The sequence below is a fragment of the Centroberyx gerrardi genome, chromosome 12 (assembly GCF_048128805.1).
Source record: "Centroberyx gerrardi isolate f3 chromosome 12, fCenGer3.hap1.cur.20231027, whole genome shotgun sequence".
NCBI classification, from domain to species: domain Eukaryota; kingdom Metazoa; phylum Chordata; class Actinopteri; order Beryciformes; family Berycidae; genus Centroberyx; species Centroberyx gerrardi.
This window is the reverse complement of record NC_136008.1, coordinates 24,289,083-24,306,348: the sequence shown is the minus strand read 5'-3', so window position 1 is coordinate 24,306,348 and position 17,266 is coordinate 24,289,083. Positions and strand designations below refer to the sequence as shown.

General features: G+C 44.1%; 1 protein-coding gene across 1 annotated transcript; it reads right to left on the bottom strand.

Annotated features, from left to right (window-relative positions):
* Positions 1-4,387: 4,387 nt before the first annotated feature.
* On the bottom strand, positions 4,388-16,094 carry trmt11 (tRNA methyltransferase 11). The gene is made up of 13 exons (XM_071925485.1): positions 16,014-16,094; positions 15,207-15,272; positions 15,042-15,115; positions 14,651-14,732; positions 14,061-14,153; positions 13,827-13,961; positions 13,287-13,443; positions 13,091-13,171; positions 12,820-12,984; positions 12,209-12,281; positions 11,735-11,869; positions 7,323-7,443; positions 4,388-4,788 (listed from the first exon to the last, which is right to left on the bottom strand). Exons 1-13 carry the CDS (start codon positions 16,089-16,091, stop codon positions 4,636-4,638), a joined length of 1,413 nt encoding a protein of 470 aa, XP_071781586.1. The 5' UTR covers positions 16,092-16,094; the 3' UTR covers positions 4,388-4,635.
* Between the last annotated feature and the right edge of the window lie 1,172 nt (positions 16,095-17,266).

Here is a 17,266-nt window from a genome sequence, read left to right as displayed (position 1 = left end):
CGTGAGGGAGCCATCCAGCGGTTTCTTCTCATTAATGAAGAACAGCAGTGACAACCGCAAGAACACACACACACACACACACACACACACACAGACAAACACTATAAACACAGCACGAGGCACATACGCACATAGACAAATACACACATTGACTGATCTCACTGTTTGTCTTGGGTTCAGCTGCCTGCTGCTTTCTGCGGCACACACTCTTTCCCCTTTCCGGCTGTATTAAGTGTGATGACCCTATAAACACACACACACACACACACAAACATGGAATTTTACAAAAACAACAATGCATGTGTGCCGTGCTCTGTGGTTGACTTAAGGGTCATATGCTGGAAAAAAAAAAAGAATAAAAAAAAAAAAAAAACAGGCATAAAACTGCATAAACCACAAACTAAGTTCATTCAAAGTATTGCAAGGTTTGAAACACTGACATTCAGTATTAAGCTTGTTATAAAAGCATATGAACCAAATAATTTTAGTGATATTAAGTAGAGTTAAATGTGACGTTTTAGGGCAGCTACAGCATCATTTCCTCAAATATTATACTAAAACTGCACGATTCAAAATGCCAGGCAAACAAGGTAACGGAGAGGAGGAGGAGGCCGTGATGAGAAGACGAGGCGATGGCGGGATGAGGAAGTTGTGTGACAAGCCGTTCACTCACCCCTTTTACTTCCCGGGGCAACAACCCTCGCCACTTCCAGGCCAGGGTCTTAAAGAGGATGTTGTGTGTTCGGAGCGGCTCTGCACTTTCTCACTCGCAGCTCTGTCGGACAATCGTTTTCAAGCGCTTAGCCCCTGAACTTCCCCTGTTTACTAGCCGCATGTATGGCAAACAGTCTGCGGGCTAACAGACAGGCCACCCGGCTATCACTTCTTTTGAATGTTTCCTCTGCTCAAGGCTGTCATCTAGTGGCATCTGAATTCTATCATGTCTTGCTTACACTATCTATGTTTTTTTTTTTTGGATATATTGAGACTTTGACAAGCAAAGTTACCGTCTCAGGATATTCTCCTCTCCTCTCGTCCCGCTCCATTCCTCCCGCCTCTCCCTCCTCCTCACTTCTACGTATCGCTTTCGACTTTCCTCCGGGTGCGGTTTGAGTTTCGCACAGCTGCGCGACGGGACTCCTGTGGTGATTTGTGGCACTCTAATGACTCTGTCTCCGCCGCGCTTCTCCTCCCAGACGGCGAGATAACGGCTCTCGCCTTACCTCGCGTCCACAGCTGAGGAGCTGAGGAGGCTGCAGGGAGGGCTTCCAGGGGCGGATGGGGGCACCGGGGTGACCTAAGGGCCGGGGGGGGGGGGGGAGAGAGAGAGGGTGAGAAGAATGGAAAAAGAGGGAGGGAGGGAGGGAGGGAGGCAGGGGGTGGAGGACTTGCAGGTGTCCAAACTCCCCTGGCTATACGGACAGGTGCACTGCACCTGCGCCACATCTGTTCAGTCGCTCGCATGCGGACGTGGAGCGCGGACACTCCCCACTACCAGCTGCACTCTCTCTCTCTCTCTCTCCATTTCACACGCATACCCACCGCCCCTGCCTCCCAAAACACACACACACACACACACAGCCCTGTTCTTTCACACTCAATCACATACACACACATTCCACCGTGCACCCCACACACCTCAGTGAAAACAGATCAATATGTTGGCTAGTGTTACAGGTCAATAGGTCTCCAATCACTTGCCGTCCATCAGCGGCTAACAGATGTGGGGAACATCTATCCATCACATCTAGCAGCACCTGATAAGGACATCATGATGGATATACCGCTCCCTCTGACTGCAGGGACACTCCCTAAAGGTCTCAGAGGGGTGTGTGTGTGTGTGTGTGTGTTGCCTTCTTCTTCTGGTGGTTAATGATACCAGTTGTGGTGTGGTTATGTGTGTTTTTTTGCCCTGTACCCCAGCTCCTCTGGTCTCTAATGGTGCATGGTGTATGTGTGGGTGGGTGGATACTGTTTGGGGTGGCTGTGTGTGTTTGTGTGTGTGTGTGTGTGTGTGTGTCTCATGGTGTACCACCTGATTCAGCAGTTTGAAGGTCGCTTTCAGGCAGAAGGGAGTCTAATCAGGAGCCATCGTTCCAAAACGGCGGCCCTCTCCTCCTACAGGGAGTCGCCTCCCGACAAAAAGGAGAGGAGTGTACATGACAGAGGAGAGAGGAGGGGGAGAGGAGGAAGAGGAGGAAGAGAAGGGAGAGAGGTGAACAGGAGAAGGAGGAGGATGGGAGAGAGGGTGGTGAGGGGAAGAGCGACGAAGGGGACACTGTCGAGATGAGAGTGGGAAAGAGAAAGGAGAGGGAGGTGAAGATGGGAGAGGAGCAAGATGGACGGGAAGAAGGTAGGGGAGAGGGTGAGCAGTAATGCCAAATGGATTCATCGATCGACAGAAACTTAATCGATTATAAGTTTGATAATCAATTAGTCGTTTTAGTCATTTAGCAGTTAAAAATACCAAACATTTGCTGGTAACAGCTTCACAAATGCTAAGATTTGCTTGCTTTTCTCCATTTCATATCATTATAAAATGAATACTGTTTTTATACTGTTTTTTTTGTCTGCTGGTCAGACTAAGTAAGCAATGTTAAGAATCACTTTGAGCTCTGGTAAGTTGTGATGGGCATTTGTCATTATGTTTGACATTTTATAGACTAAATTAAAAATAAGACTAAATGATTAATCGAAAAAACATTAGATTAATCGATAATGATAATAATTGTTAGTTGCAGTTGAAGAGTGAGGAGTGGGAGAAGAGTACGTGTGTGTGTGTGTGTGTGTGTGTGTGTGTGTGTCGGAAGGCGGTGGGGGGTTGGGTTGGGGGGGAACTAGGAGAGGGGAGAGAGGAGGAGGACAAGGAACCAGGCCTGGACAATTATTAATTGACTAAATAACACAAATACAAATTAAGAAAATCGATATACATATATATATATATATACACATATATACAAATAAGCAAGGAGAGAAGCGAAGATAGAAAGACCTAACCAACTAATTAATTAACCAACTAACCAATGGTTCAGATAAGAACAATTATTTATTTACAGGTTTCAAATCACTTTCCTAGTCACTAGGAAACCCGGCTATGCTGCTCTTAGCTTCCAGCCTAAAACAAAACCAGATCTCACACGTACACACATGCATACACACACACACACACACACACACACACACACACACACACACAGAATTTCCTAAACGTCTGGACAACATTACATGGTGTGGAGAGGAACACCCCCCTCCTAATTATAGTCTGCATCATTGGAGACTGAGGGTTCTTGAGAACACGTTTTATCACTGTATTGTGGCAGCACAAACACACACACACACACACACACAAAGAAGAACACAGAAGAACAACTTCAACGTAGAGAGGTCTTCTGTTGGGAATTAGTCATTTACACGTGATGGAGGGCAAGAAAGGCTGAGAGACGGAAGACAGGAGGGATGCGATGAGGAAGGAAAGGAAAGGGGGAGGTCGCGCTAACTGTCCTGTGGAATCAGTCGCTTCCCCTTGATGATGATAGACAACAAAAAGGCATTGTGGGAACAGTAAACGGCGCGCACCGCATGCGATGGCGAGCCGGGTATCGTGTGATCATGCCCGGACCTCTCTCCCCTCTGAAGAAGGGGGATCTGGGAAGTGTGGTGGGAAGGCAGAGGCCCAACTGATAAACAGAGCGACGGGGTAATGTACATAAAGGCCGCTGCGTCGCTTTCAGGAGATGAATAATGAGCCGGGCCGCATGTAAACTGTGGTCGGAAAACAACAAAAGCTGCTGACTAACTGTAGTGGTGTGCGGCGAGGTGGGGACGCCCTGTTATTTGGTCTCTGCCTGCACAGGGAGGCCTCTCTCTCTCGCCTAAACACGCTCCCTTTGTCTGACTAAAGCGGGGCTGTGGCCGTAAATGTATTTTTAGACACCATTTGCAGTGTATAGAGACACTGTGACAGAGTAGCATCCGCCTAAATAAAATGTGCCTGTGCATCAGATCAATCAATATGTAAGTCCGACAGGTCAATCTGGCACCAAGAAGACATGCGCTAATTATTTGTATCCACATTAAGCATTGGTCTTCCTCTATTTCACTAGGCTCCGTAAAGTTAAAAACTGGTATCGCTGTTCAAATTTAGTGTTGTTTATGAACCTTTTTGAAACTGTACATTTCAAACCACAATGATCTTTTAACATGAAATAGGAGAAGGTGTAAAGTTTTAGAGTGTATGTGCATATAAAAGGACTTTTGTTAAACATCAGCAAGAGTTAAACTGATCTTACAGGCAGTCTACTGTCTGACTTCAAACCATTAGTTTCTCTTAGTCAACACTATTCTGTAAAGAAGGACACCTACAATAGTTGTAAAATCAGTCCATTAAATCCTTTTATTTGCAAAGAAATGGCAACAGGCATAAAAACATAATTACACCATTGTGAAAGATTAAAAAAAATCCAAACTATCACAAACAAGTTATCAGTAATTTGTTGTTTTTGAGTCCACTGGCATCCATGCCCCGCCTTCATCTGTCTGGTTTTACCTTTACATTGTCCTTTGCTCTGGTCGCAGGGTTTGATCCCTTTTATTGAGGCTTTGAGGTGATTCATCTTCATCTTCATCTTGCCGTCATTCATCCAGTGACTCTCCATTGATAGTGAATGCATTGTCCTCCTTGCCACCCCTCTTGTTGAGTCCACTGAAGTACTTCTCTCTGAAGGCGTTGTGTCCCTGGTAGGGGCTGAAGCGCGGGTCTGCCAGATGAGCCAGCGCATCCGATTCCTGTAGAGACACAAACAGGTTACTGTACTAAACCTGATATGATTTGAACCCTAGCAGCCACTGAGAGAAACACTAATGCCTGGTTTTACAATGGGAAATAAGCTGCTTTCCCTTCCCCAAATTTGTAACAATGCCGTCCACAACTGTACCATGGAGAGAAGCCCAGAATTACCAACAACAGAGATTGTCACGCTAAAAGTCCTGCCTCGTTTCCCCAGTTAGTGTGCACAAGGAAATGATAGATTCAATTGTTTCAGCATTCAGCCATATTATACTTGTCGTTGCTCGTTGCTTTGCAGATAAATTCATCTAGGAATTAATGTCTATTTGTGATCATTCACTTCTGTCCCCATAGCTAGAAACAAGAGCTTATCCTGCCTCCTGATGTCATGTTATTTAAATGTACAGTTCCCTAGAAACAGAACAAAAACTCTGAAAGAAACTGGGATAATTTCAATTTTCTGGCAATAAGGGCAAATATTCTGATTCAATCGCACTATTTTAATATGAAGCTCATTTGGATATAAAAGTTCAAATATATCTTTGAGTCAAAAGAGTCTGTCTCCCATTTATAGTCAATGGAGCAACTCCAACTGGATGTCAGCATGATGTTGGTATCACATACAAGGTTTACATAGAGTTTTTCCAAGTTCACAAGTAGTGATAGGACTGTCTTAGTGTATATTAGCAATGTATATGAACTGTTATGAATAGCTGTAATTAAACAGTTTGTCTTGGCTGTAAGGTAGCCTTTGGTCACCGGAGGGATGGAGGGATGGAGGGATGGAGAGAGATGCTGGGAAGAGGACTAATGAGGTGAGTTGAGTTGGAAGTGATGACTCCAATGTCGGGCCTGTGATTTGTCAGCAACACCTCTCTCCATCGCCGGCTGACGCCGCCAAGCAACCCGGAGACGGTTTCCATGACCACATCAGACAGAGAACTCTGGGTAACAAGACTGACAACCTAACCCTGACCCTGACTTTATAGGGACAGAGCGACACGACTTCAAACGACTGGAAACAGGGGAAATTATCCCGCGACCTTTGCCAACAGCTATACAGGTGGAGAGCTACTTACATTTAGTGCTAAATTAGCCAAATAACTCGAACTTTATGGTCACCAAACACACTATGTCACACCTCATAAATAAGAAAATGAGAGGTTTCAGAGAGTTTTCTACACTAGACTTCTGCAGGAAACATTTATCTGCTTCACAACAGCTATTAGCCACTTTCCCGTCAGAACACAGAAACACAGAAAAGAGTAGGCACATGCACCACATGCATATGAATACATGCAAGTGCACACACATGTACACACACACACACCAAGCTGTGAACCCTGGAGAATGCTCATGAGTGTTGATAGGTATGATGTCTTAATACTTGAGGCCTATTTGGGGGAATAAAAAAAACAAAAAAAAACACTTCGGGACCTGAGATACATGCCAGTCAGAGCAGATCAAACAGTGTGTGTGTGTGTGTGTGTGTGTGTGTGTGTGTGTGTGTGTGTGTGTGTGTGTGTGTGTGTGTGTGTGTGTGTGTGTGTGTGTGCGCGCGTGTCACACAGGGCCCTTTATGGGAGCAATTTGGGGTTTTGAAGTGGAGTGGATGTCAGATCCAAAGATGGATTGTTTTCCATACGATGTGTGATTAAGCCATTTAGGGTCCCGGTATAAAAGAAATGAGCCAATCGCAGCCAGATGGTGAGGATTTGCCCCAGACAGAGAGAGAGACACCATCGCTGTCGACTTTCATTGGGATGGCATGTAAAAACACGCACATATGCATACTACATACATAAACGCTATATACACTTATGCGGTTATATACACAAACAAGGCTGCAAACCGCACATAAAAAAAAAAACAGGCAGCGACGGGCAGACACACACATGCTCCCATTTTACATAAACGTGGTCGTATCGGTGTTGCTGTGCATGTTCGCACATACGAAAACCGTAAACAAATTCTGCAGCACACATGGACGCTTGCTTTGCAGACACGTCCATGTAATTTATCATAACTATGCTACCAAAATACATGACTTCAAACCATGTGCTGTGTAGAAAGTCGTACTTCCAAACGGGAGGCCTCCTAAAACTGGATCATACGGACGACTTTAGAGTCGCACACACACAGCAAAAGGCAAATATATAAGTTTGTTTCCACACATCAACCGCACGACCACGGGAGGAAACTTTTGTGCCACTTTGTGTACAGAACAGTGACCATATTTTTGTTCTGGCATTTTCTGAAACCTGCCTCTAGGAAAAAATACAGCAATGAAAATGCAATGCAGTAGAGACATGTACAAGCATGCACACACACACACAGCGTTCATGAATGGCACACACACACAAACAATCACGCAAACGCACTTCCAAACATGCACAAACCCTTGCAAGCCCGGACACAGACAGCTCGGCCTTCACGCAAACACACTCGCAGGTGTGCACACACGCTAACACGCATATATGCACACGCACACACACACACACACACACACACACACACACACACACACACACACCTCGGGCTCCTTGATCTTCTCCATGGTGATGAGGCGTCGGGACGTATGGCTGGAGAGGGTCTGCTCACAGTTACTGATCAGCCTGAGACAGGGGTGCAGGGGAACCATCTCCTCACAGTATCTGGGCAGGACACACACACACACACACACACACACACACACACACACACACACACACAGAGTTACTGATCAGTCTCAGAAAGGTGAGGAGCCGAGAGAGCCTGACTGACAGATAAATAGATAGACTAGTTTCATTATTCTTGACAGAACGCACCTAAAGAACTAAATGAGAGTATGTGCGAGGCCTCAGACAGTTCTTCATGTTCTCTCTGGAGCCTCAGTGCTGCAGGAGGCCACACAAAGGCTGCTGGGATACAGTGAGGTCGCCTAATCCTCTCAAAATTACTGCCTAACCTTCGCCAACATTCTGCGACCTTCTCCTTTCTCCTCTCCGTCTGTCTGTCTCTCGCTTTCTCACCAATCATGTCATTGCACATTGGAGCGGGGCAGCGTAAAGCCGGCTGGAAAAGCAAAGGTAGTCCATTTTGTGCAAAGATGGCGGAAAAACTGAGTCTGAGCTGACAGGTTGACTGCTGGCTCTGTCATCGCTCGCCAGCCTCTGCAGCTAAAAGCTGTCCAGGCCAGGCCAGGGCCTATTAACGGCGGATGATGTATGTGTTTGCATATTTGTGTCAGTAGCACTTTCTCCTAACCTCCATCACAGTAGCAACACTCCCTATTCAAAGCCAGATTTGCACCTCACTGTTTGTCTCCCCGGTTGCCATGGCCACGCGCGGGGCCTCCGCAGCGACGGGATGTTTGGTCGTCACGGCGACCCGCGGTGATGCGGCCGGGCGATAACTCTCTCCTGCCAATCAGGAGTCGTTAGCGGAGAGCTGGACCTGCCGAGCTGTCACGTGATTGGGCTTTACATCTCAGCAGAGGCGGGACTTGTCTTTCACCTTCAATACATCTTTTTTCCATAAGTCCCTTTGACTTTGCCCCAAAAAAAAAAAGGCGTTCTCTCACACTACGCTACTGCTCACAAGCTTTATTTTGTTTCACACAATGTTTTCCTCCCACAGAGTTTGGTTGTGATTGAACCCTGAGGATGCCTCTTTTTCTTTATTCAAGGTTTTATTTCACCAACAATCAGAACAATTTTTTGGAGGGGAATCCAAGAGAGAAGCACACGCTCTTTATTCCTTATGCCAGTTTGATCATGTACTTCTTAACGTTTCATTTATCTCAAGTCACACCTGAGCTCAATCCACCGCCTTTTGGAAGGCACTACTGAAAGGAAAGATCCTAGTTTCATATCCTAACTATCATATTTTCAGTCAAGAACAGTTTTTAAATGGAGAGTGCCATGTCAGATCACTTTCATTTGCTTTAAAATTGATCACGCGTTTCCTTAATCGCTCATTCATCCCTCTAACATCATTTTACTTCTGACAGTACAGACACTCTACTTCTTCACTTCCCTTGTTTATGCTGTAATTAGGTCACTTTATGGCTGCGACGACTGACACTCCGTAATCCGTCTTGATACGTTTTCTTCTCCGGCCTTCCCATTTATTGTTTTTAAGGGGGAGAAAGGGAAGGAGAGAGTTCAGGGGGTCTGACCCGGTTTCGACGTAGTCTTTTGCTGACAGGACTTTGTGTCGCTTGTCATCGCGCCCCCCACCCCCCACCACACACACACACACGGCCTCCCACCACCGGCACAAACTCGTGTACCCCCCCAAGACAGCCCCCTATCTTCATCGCACACGCAAACACAAACACAGACACACACACCATTCTCACCATTACCATCACAGACACACACATATGTGGGGGTGACAGACACCCGATATCTCCCCTATCCCCACTGTAGAGCCCCAGATTAGGCCCAGGAGACAGGCTACGTCTGGGCTTATACGCGTAGACACACACGTCGAAAACCACACAAACACACACACACACACACACACACACACACACACACAGGTCGGCCTGTGCGGGCCGCAGAGACAGAGAGTCCACATATCTGACTTGATGCCGGGCCTCGGAGGTTTATTTTGGCACGGCGCTCTGACAGACACGGGGTCAAGCAACCGGTACACGCCGGGCCAGGAGATGAGTAGCAAAGACAAATGTGTGAACATGATGACACACATGTTGCATGTGCTCATAACACGAGACCACACACACACACACGTATGTACTGACACATATACACATGCATAAACACACACAAACAATATGGGGGTAATCTAAAAGTCTGCAAAGCCAGTTTAAGTGCATGCTTGCACTCTCTCGCTCTTTCTCTCACTCACACACACACACACACACACACACACACACACACTCATACATGCATGATGACCTCACCCCCTTCTCAGTCTTATAATCAGTGGGCAGACGGAGTGCCAGCCCTCTGGGGTTTTCTTCCCCAAATGTACGCTGTCTGTTGTGGCTCATACCTCTAAAGTCAAAACACCTGCGCTTCCAGTCAGCACTAAACTTTCTGCTAATTCACAGAACACGTAACAATGAAGAACTTTGTGCAGACGATGGGGCTTTATACAGCCGACATATAAAGTAGCTTACCGCTGTCAGTTGTGGTTTGCTGCGGCCCAGCTGTATGGGCGGGAATACCTCCACACACCTGTATACTGCTAGTGTAAACACTGTCATTCACGCAGGTGCTTACACACGCAGGACAATGTTTTATGGGAGTGGGAGTGGAATAGTGCTAAAGGGAAAAGTTGGAGAGTAGAAAACCCAAGTGGAAACGTGTGGTGGAAATTCCTTTTGATGCCAATCTGCTGCACTGAACCTGAAAGAGCAGATAGACCCTCCAGGTTTCCTTGAGCTAATTAATAGCTGGATAACTAATTAAAGGAGAATAGCGGCGTCATTTACAGTTATAGCCCATTTACCACTGTCTACGTCTAGTTTTAATTTCCCTCAATCATTTTACAACGCATGGTTTATGTAATTCGTTTTTTAAATACAAACTACTGTGTCAAACCTAGCGTGAAATTCACCGCTGTCCCAGTTAAACAAGAAGACATGGATGTGACAATAAAGTTTGTAAGGCGACATGTTTTTGACGGATTATTTCCTGGAGGAGACTTTATTTCTTCCTGTGGGTGTCAGGTGATTGACAGTAAGCAGAGTGTAACATAATGCACGCATTGATATGAAAAACACTCAATTCAGGCACCATAAAATAACAATAAAACGTAAAGTTTGACAAAACAAATTAAGGCTTTGTGTTTACTGTGATGGATTATCTAGCTCAGGCAGTTTTAAAGTGTGTGGCAGTTGTTTTTCATACTGATTGAGAATGAATGGCAGCAAATGGCTTCTTCTGGAGGTAGAAAAACGAGCCCTGATATCTCCAGCTACACTGAGGCTGCATCCCAAAGCTATTTCACTACTTCTTTCCTCTCTTCCCTCACTAACACTCCTCTCCTACCAGGAAGCAACTTGGAGGAGACGAGGGGAGAAATGGAGTGGAGGAGAGGAGGGAGCGAGGGAAGCGGAGGCCATTTGGGACAGTTTATTTGCTACTCCATCGTCAAAAATGAGACATCTCCTAGTGATGAAGTGGCCTTATCATAACTGATGTAGCCCAAACCCACAATATGCCTCACAGCCAATAAAAGTTTTTATGCACACCCAGCACAAAATATGTCATATTCATATCTCCCCTGCTCTGCAATTTCCGGGTCACGGAGGAAAGCAAGAGTGATTTTTGGAGTTTTGGGATGCACCCTGACTATGTGTAGACACTACCAGGAATAATGTAAAGGAGAAGGGTAACCTAGATGAACACTGGTATTATCCTTTAATTTAGCTAAAAAAAAAAAAAACTATGATGAGGAATATGCACTAAATTCTTTGGGTTATGTTGAAATATTTGCGTGGAATGGCTCTTAATTAGACCTATATCTGATCAGAATCTTGTAGCCTGTGTCCACCACAAGTCTGCATCATGCAGTTCCAGTTTATAGGATGAGCCTGCCCCCTAGTGGTAAACATTATTATTATGAGCAAAGAACCACTTCAACAAAATCACAGCTCTAAATCTAAGACTGTACAAACTGAATGTAGGCTTGAGGAAACTGTAGACAACAAAATCAGGTATCAAAATATAAATCTTCATACAGCATAGCATGTTTATAAACAATGGGTCGGGACACAAAGTGGTTGAAGGCCTACTTTGAGGGAGTTCTCACACAACAAGAGCAACAGAAGTAAGTACGCTTTAAGCCTGGATCCCAGTGTGAAAGACTAAAGTTTCAAAGTAAAAGTAAATTGTTAGAGTTGCAAAGTAAAGTTGCAACTCTAACAATAGGCTCATCTTTCCAAAGAGAATCATATTATTAAATGATCATATTAGAGGTCTGCGTACTCACTCTGGCCTGTGGACAGGCAGCCAATACACTAGCCTCCCGCCCAGGAGCAGGTGGTGGGCAGAGAAGTTTAACAGGTCGGAGAAGATGTCACTCAGGTGGTACGCCATGGAGACAGGGACATGGCTCTCCCCACAGCTGGGGAGGAGAAAAAATAAACATGACAGGTTTAGACGAGTAATGCTAACAATACATTACATATTTCAAATGATTCCCTTTGAGTATTTTCAATTATTTGCTCGTTTTTACTTAGGAAAAGTCAAATGCTTTGAGGGGCAGGGGGTTTGAGGTGATTAGTAACAGTCTAAAGACACTGTAAGACCTAATGGAAATTGTAGAGTAAGAGCTAAGCTTAGTGAGTAATACCCAAAAGCATGTGTGGGTAGGATGAACCATCAACCTTTCATTCCTTTTCACAAAATAAGACCCAATATGGCATTACTGGGGGAGATTAAGCAGCGTGTCAGGTGAACTTACAAGTCATCAGGAGGTTTAGTGACGTCTTTGTGGGAGCCTGTTCTCCTTGTGGACTCGCGGATGCCGTAGGGAGCTGGCAACACACCACACAGACCGAATACACATCACAGTCAAGAACCCTACTATATGGGGGATAAATGCAGGGTCTGGGTGAGAGGTCCCAGTCCAACTGAGAACAATCCATTACAGCCCAAACTATTGCTAAATGTATCCTCTCCCATCCAGATTGCTGATATGAACATTTTCAAAATACAATGGAGCTATTTCTGACAGCTCAAAATGCAGATAGATAGATAGATAGATAGATAGATAGATAGATAGATAGATAGATAGATACTTTATTGATCCCGAAGGAAATTCTGGTGACATGGTACATGACTACCAAGAAAATAATAAACAGCGGGAATTACACAAATGCTATCAACACATTCATCTACATAATAATAGAGTCAAGTATGGTGTGTTCTGCAATTGGTTCTCTGTTCTAGCACTTTGTTAGCATTCAAAAACCTATAATCTACCACACTCAAAATGTTAACTAAGTGGTAGGTATTATGACCTGTCAGAACAAGCCAATTATATGTCGGATTAAGACTAAACTAAGGACCTACGATCAGTGATGATGGCATCGAACAGCGCGGCGTCCCTCCAGACAGGCTTGGATGCGTCGCACACCATGACGTCCAGATAGGACTTCTCTGTCCCGTACTGACGCAGGTTGGCTCTGATATTCTCGTCGGGACCGCGCCACTTCTGGTTTTTACGGCTGGATCGCCCTGGGAAAATTCAGAGGAATATAAGACACTGCAGTAGTCGGTGTGAAATGTGTAAAGGCACTGCGTAAGTGTCGAGCTCTTTTAGTGTCGAGTAGACAAGCCTTACCTTTCCCGTGAATAGTGTTGTAATCGATATCTGTTCCGCAGACGTAGGCGCCGAAATGGGAGCATGCTATCAACAGGCTCCCTGAAAGACAGAGATGAAGACAGGATTGCTCCCATCACCCGTATGACACACATTTCTCTAAGTGTGCATGCATGTCAGAGAGAGAGAGAGAGAGAGAGAGAGAGACTTAACTCACCTGTGCCGACGAACGGGTCAAAGACGAAGTCGTTCTCCTTGACCTTAGCGTGGTTGGCCATGATGAAAGAGAGGCCGGCGTCCATGCTGGTGTTGCCTATGAAGTGTCGGTTCTTCACACTGTGGGAGCGAATCAGTTCACGCTGTCCGTCCGCTACCTGCCGTAGGAATGAGTGTATTCAGTTGCATTGGATACATTTTTCACAAATGTTTGTCAGGCATTTTCTGTTACCACAGTCCGATTTAGGTATGTTTTGTGAGCTTTGTTTCTTTGGAATCAGAGTAAAATGAGTCCAAATGAGTAAGCATTAAGCTACATTTCAATATAGAATTTCTCCTGCATTCAGTTAGTATTGGCAGTCCAACCCTTCATAGGTAGACCACTACCCACCCTGCTAGAAACATGTGAAAATACTGAATGAATATTGTTGCTGTTAAATGTCTGTTCCTCCTGCTGCAGAATGCCAATCTTTTGAGTACTTTTAATTGTTTGAGCTTTGACTTCACTGCTTTTTTTCGTCTGCAGTCACACATCTCTCACCCAGCGGCCAAAGTAGATGTAGAGGGGATCCTCCGGGATGTTGTTGGGGTCAGAGCCGTAATCCTCTAACAAACAGAAGATGTGCTGAGGGCTCTTCAGGCTCACTGTGCCCTCAAACGGAAGATACTCCATAGCCTGCCAAGAGAATGCAAACATATACTCGTTCATTTTTGCCTTCTTTCACTTCTTTCACCCACATCCATGTACTGCACATGAGCATACGCCTAGACTCACATCGATCCTCTTGATTCTGTCTGCAAACTCCAGAGTCTTGTTGAAGGTGTAGACGTTGATTCTGTATGTGGAGTCTTGCTGCATGAATGGCGACTGTAGGGGAAATGTGGAGAAAGAAATGGAATGCAAACTAGGGCTGAACGATTTTGAAAAAATATCTAATTGCGATTATTTTGACTGATATTGCAATTGCGATATGATTTGCGATATTAGAGGGAATGATCATTTTTACATCATTATTCTCATTTTCATTGAAAAACGTATTAAAATGATTATGGTGTGATTTTTGCGGGGATCTGTACCAAACAAAGATGTTTTCTTAAGTCTGTAGAATATGATGTGTAGGCCAGGACATCTCTGCAGCATGACAATATTTAATTTAAAATGGTATTTTGACACACATTTTGCCTTTAACAAATATTGCGCCTCCTGCAATTTGAAAATTGCAGTAGGCCATATTGCGATTTCGATAAAATTTCAATTAATTGTTCAGCCCTAATGCAAACAGAGAGTAAAGAAAGCACATTAGCTTCACACTCCGTTAGGCCTTAATATCGATATTGTTCATATCGATACTGTCCATCACCAACCATGTTCTCTGACGGATACTTCAAGAGGGATGTTCTGAGTTCGCTGTGTGTCCGTCCATGACCCCATAATTCAAAAGCAGACCTAGAAGAATAAACATGAGCTGTGTCTCAGCCATTTTGACTAGAGAAAATATTGCCAAAGCCACAAGCAAATAGTAGGATGCATGACTATTGAAATAAATGTGTGTTATTTTGTCACAAATGTTATTCAAACATCCACAAGCACTCACACTTTATACATATGCATGAGTCTGAATTGAAAATGCAACATGTGCAGCAGGTTCATCATAAAAAAGGAGATTTGCCAGGTTATGCCATCACCAACAGCATCAATACTACTTTTCCAGGCACAATCCCACTAACTTCCTTTCTACAAAGGTCAAAAACTTACTTTGCACAGACGGATCTGGCCATGATGTTATGGACGTCCTCTTCAGATAAGCCATCCAGACACCAGAAAGGAGACTAGAGAGAAGAGCAGCAGGAATGACAGTGACTTTGGGAACAGTCTTGCGGACAACTGAAATAGGTACATCTTGTATTAGACTTGCTATACCTTTTCTTTGAAGTTTTGACCGGGTTGGAATGGTTTTCCTCTGAGAGACAGCAGGGCCCTGATCTCCTGGAAGATTGAACACAGAGAAGATCAATCCTGCACCTCCAAAACGCTCAAAAATACCGATGGAGGCCTGCACTGATATATATATTAGACTAGATAGATTAGAATGGATTGGATTAGGCTACAATTTAATGTTCCCTATGGGGAAACTGGGTTGTCGCAGCAGCAGCAGAATACAGAGTATACTGAAAACAATAAGCAAAAGACAACAGATGCAGCATCTCCACTGACTGATTTACAGGTTGAAGTGATTGTGCAAGTGTGCATCACTTTCCATTAGGGGAGAATAAATATATAGAACATGTCCAGGCGTGCAAACATGCATTGTAAGTTTTCTATTCATCACATTAGGAGATTTACAGATTGAAGATAACATTATGGTCAATAATTATGTAAAACGTGTAGAGGTGCATTGTTGGCTATCACCTTTTAAAATGTTCAGATGGAGGTATATGCAGAAGTATGTGTATGTCTGTTTTCATTATAATAAAACATCCAAATAATGTGACGTAGAACCAAAACAAAATGTAACCCCATCACTACTGTTACACTACATGCCTGTCAGTGGCAGCTTTGAACTATAGCGAGTCTAGCAGCTGCAGCTAGCTAACATAGCAAACCAGGGGGAACTGGGACGTTAGTTTGCCAGTTTCGGCTATTTTTACAGAAAAAAAACAACAACAATAAAATATGAGAGTTCCATAAAGGCGTGTGTAGCATTGAAAGTGTTTTATGAAAGGTTACCGGCAACCTGAAGTCAAGATTATCTTGGGCAAGATGCAGCAAATACTGTAGGCATGTTCGACCAGTGGGGGCCGCCATATTTGTTGCGGATTCAAAATACGTCCGGCCTGAAACCGGGCTGTCCAGAAACAGGTTACCACTTTGTTTATTAGATAGGTCGACCCAGAGCCATACATGGCAGAAGAACGAGGAATTCGAATTAAGCGGCATTTAACTCACTTGAAATACAGTTAAGCAATGTGTGTATTTTTACATATATTTACAGTGAGATATCCAGGATTCACACAGGCTGCTGTCATTTTGAGAACTTTAATATAACAGTTGACTTGAATTTCCAATTTTGCCTATCGCTGTCCCACTGATACTAAACTTCACAGTATCTTGGTTTTATCAAAAGTAGTAATTTGTTACATATTTTCGTCAGCAGATTCCTATTCTGCACTTGGCGTGCCTGACTAAACATATCTCCTCTCTTCTGGCTATAATCTGCTTTACTTCAGAAGCACATGTGTCACCTCCGCCCCCACTGGACAGGGATTGGCTGTCCACATCATCCCCGAGAGGCCATTGGTGGAGACAGATGTCCATCAGAGTGGTTTTGCCTCGGGGCACTAAAGCATCCGTACTCTTGCTACTGTCAGCAGTGCTGCAGCATTGTAAAGTTGCGCTGCAAGGTTACAATGTTAACCACAATAGGCTTTTCCAGGCAGGCTACAATGAAACTTTATTGCAGCTGAAGAGGCAATCGACTCCCATTAGTGACAGATCATGTAAGTCAGGTGAGTGTTTGTTGGTTAGACTGCTACTTCACTCACTGTCCTCATTTTAATGGTGAACTGATATGGTACTTCATTTGGTAAATAATCTTCCTTCTTTCTCTTTTCATGAATTGTCTATGACCTGTATGGATCAATAGTTATTTTGAATGTGGGTTATTGCTAATCATCATTCAACTCTCAATATAATCATCAGTTATTACAGGTATTATTATTACATTAGAAACTGGAGTCACACCTAATAGTTTAAAAGTGATATCATGTATTTTATGTCTTTAAAAGCATGCAAATGTATTCAAACTGTACATTTATGCAGAGAGAAACCTGAAGGCATATCTAAACATAGCTGGATCACCAGGAAAAAAGAAAACACAACAGGGCTATAATATTGAGGTGAAAATGACTGTCATGTTTAGCTGGAAATGTAATAATAGTTACACAGAGACAATTTAGAATAGCTGTTTTTTACTTTTTTTA

Bases quoted from the DNA above. Each gene is read 5' to 3' on its own strand.
- trmt11 (XM_071925485.1), bottom strand. From the start codon at position 16,091: ATGGCGGCCCCCACTGGTCGAACATGCCTACAGTATTTGCTGCATCTT. The intron at 12,985-13,090 runs GTAAGGCTTGTC...GAATTTTCCCAG, and splicing joins CAACACTATTCACGGGAAAG to GGCGATCCAGCCGTAAAAAC. The intron at 12,282-12,819 runs GTAGGTCCTTAG...GTGTGTTGCCAG, and splicing joins CGATGCCATCATCACTGATC to CTCCCTACGGCATCCGCGAG.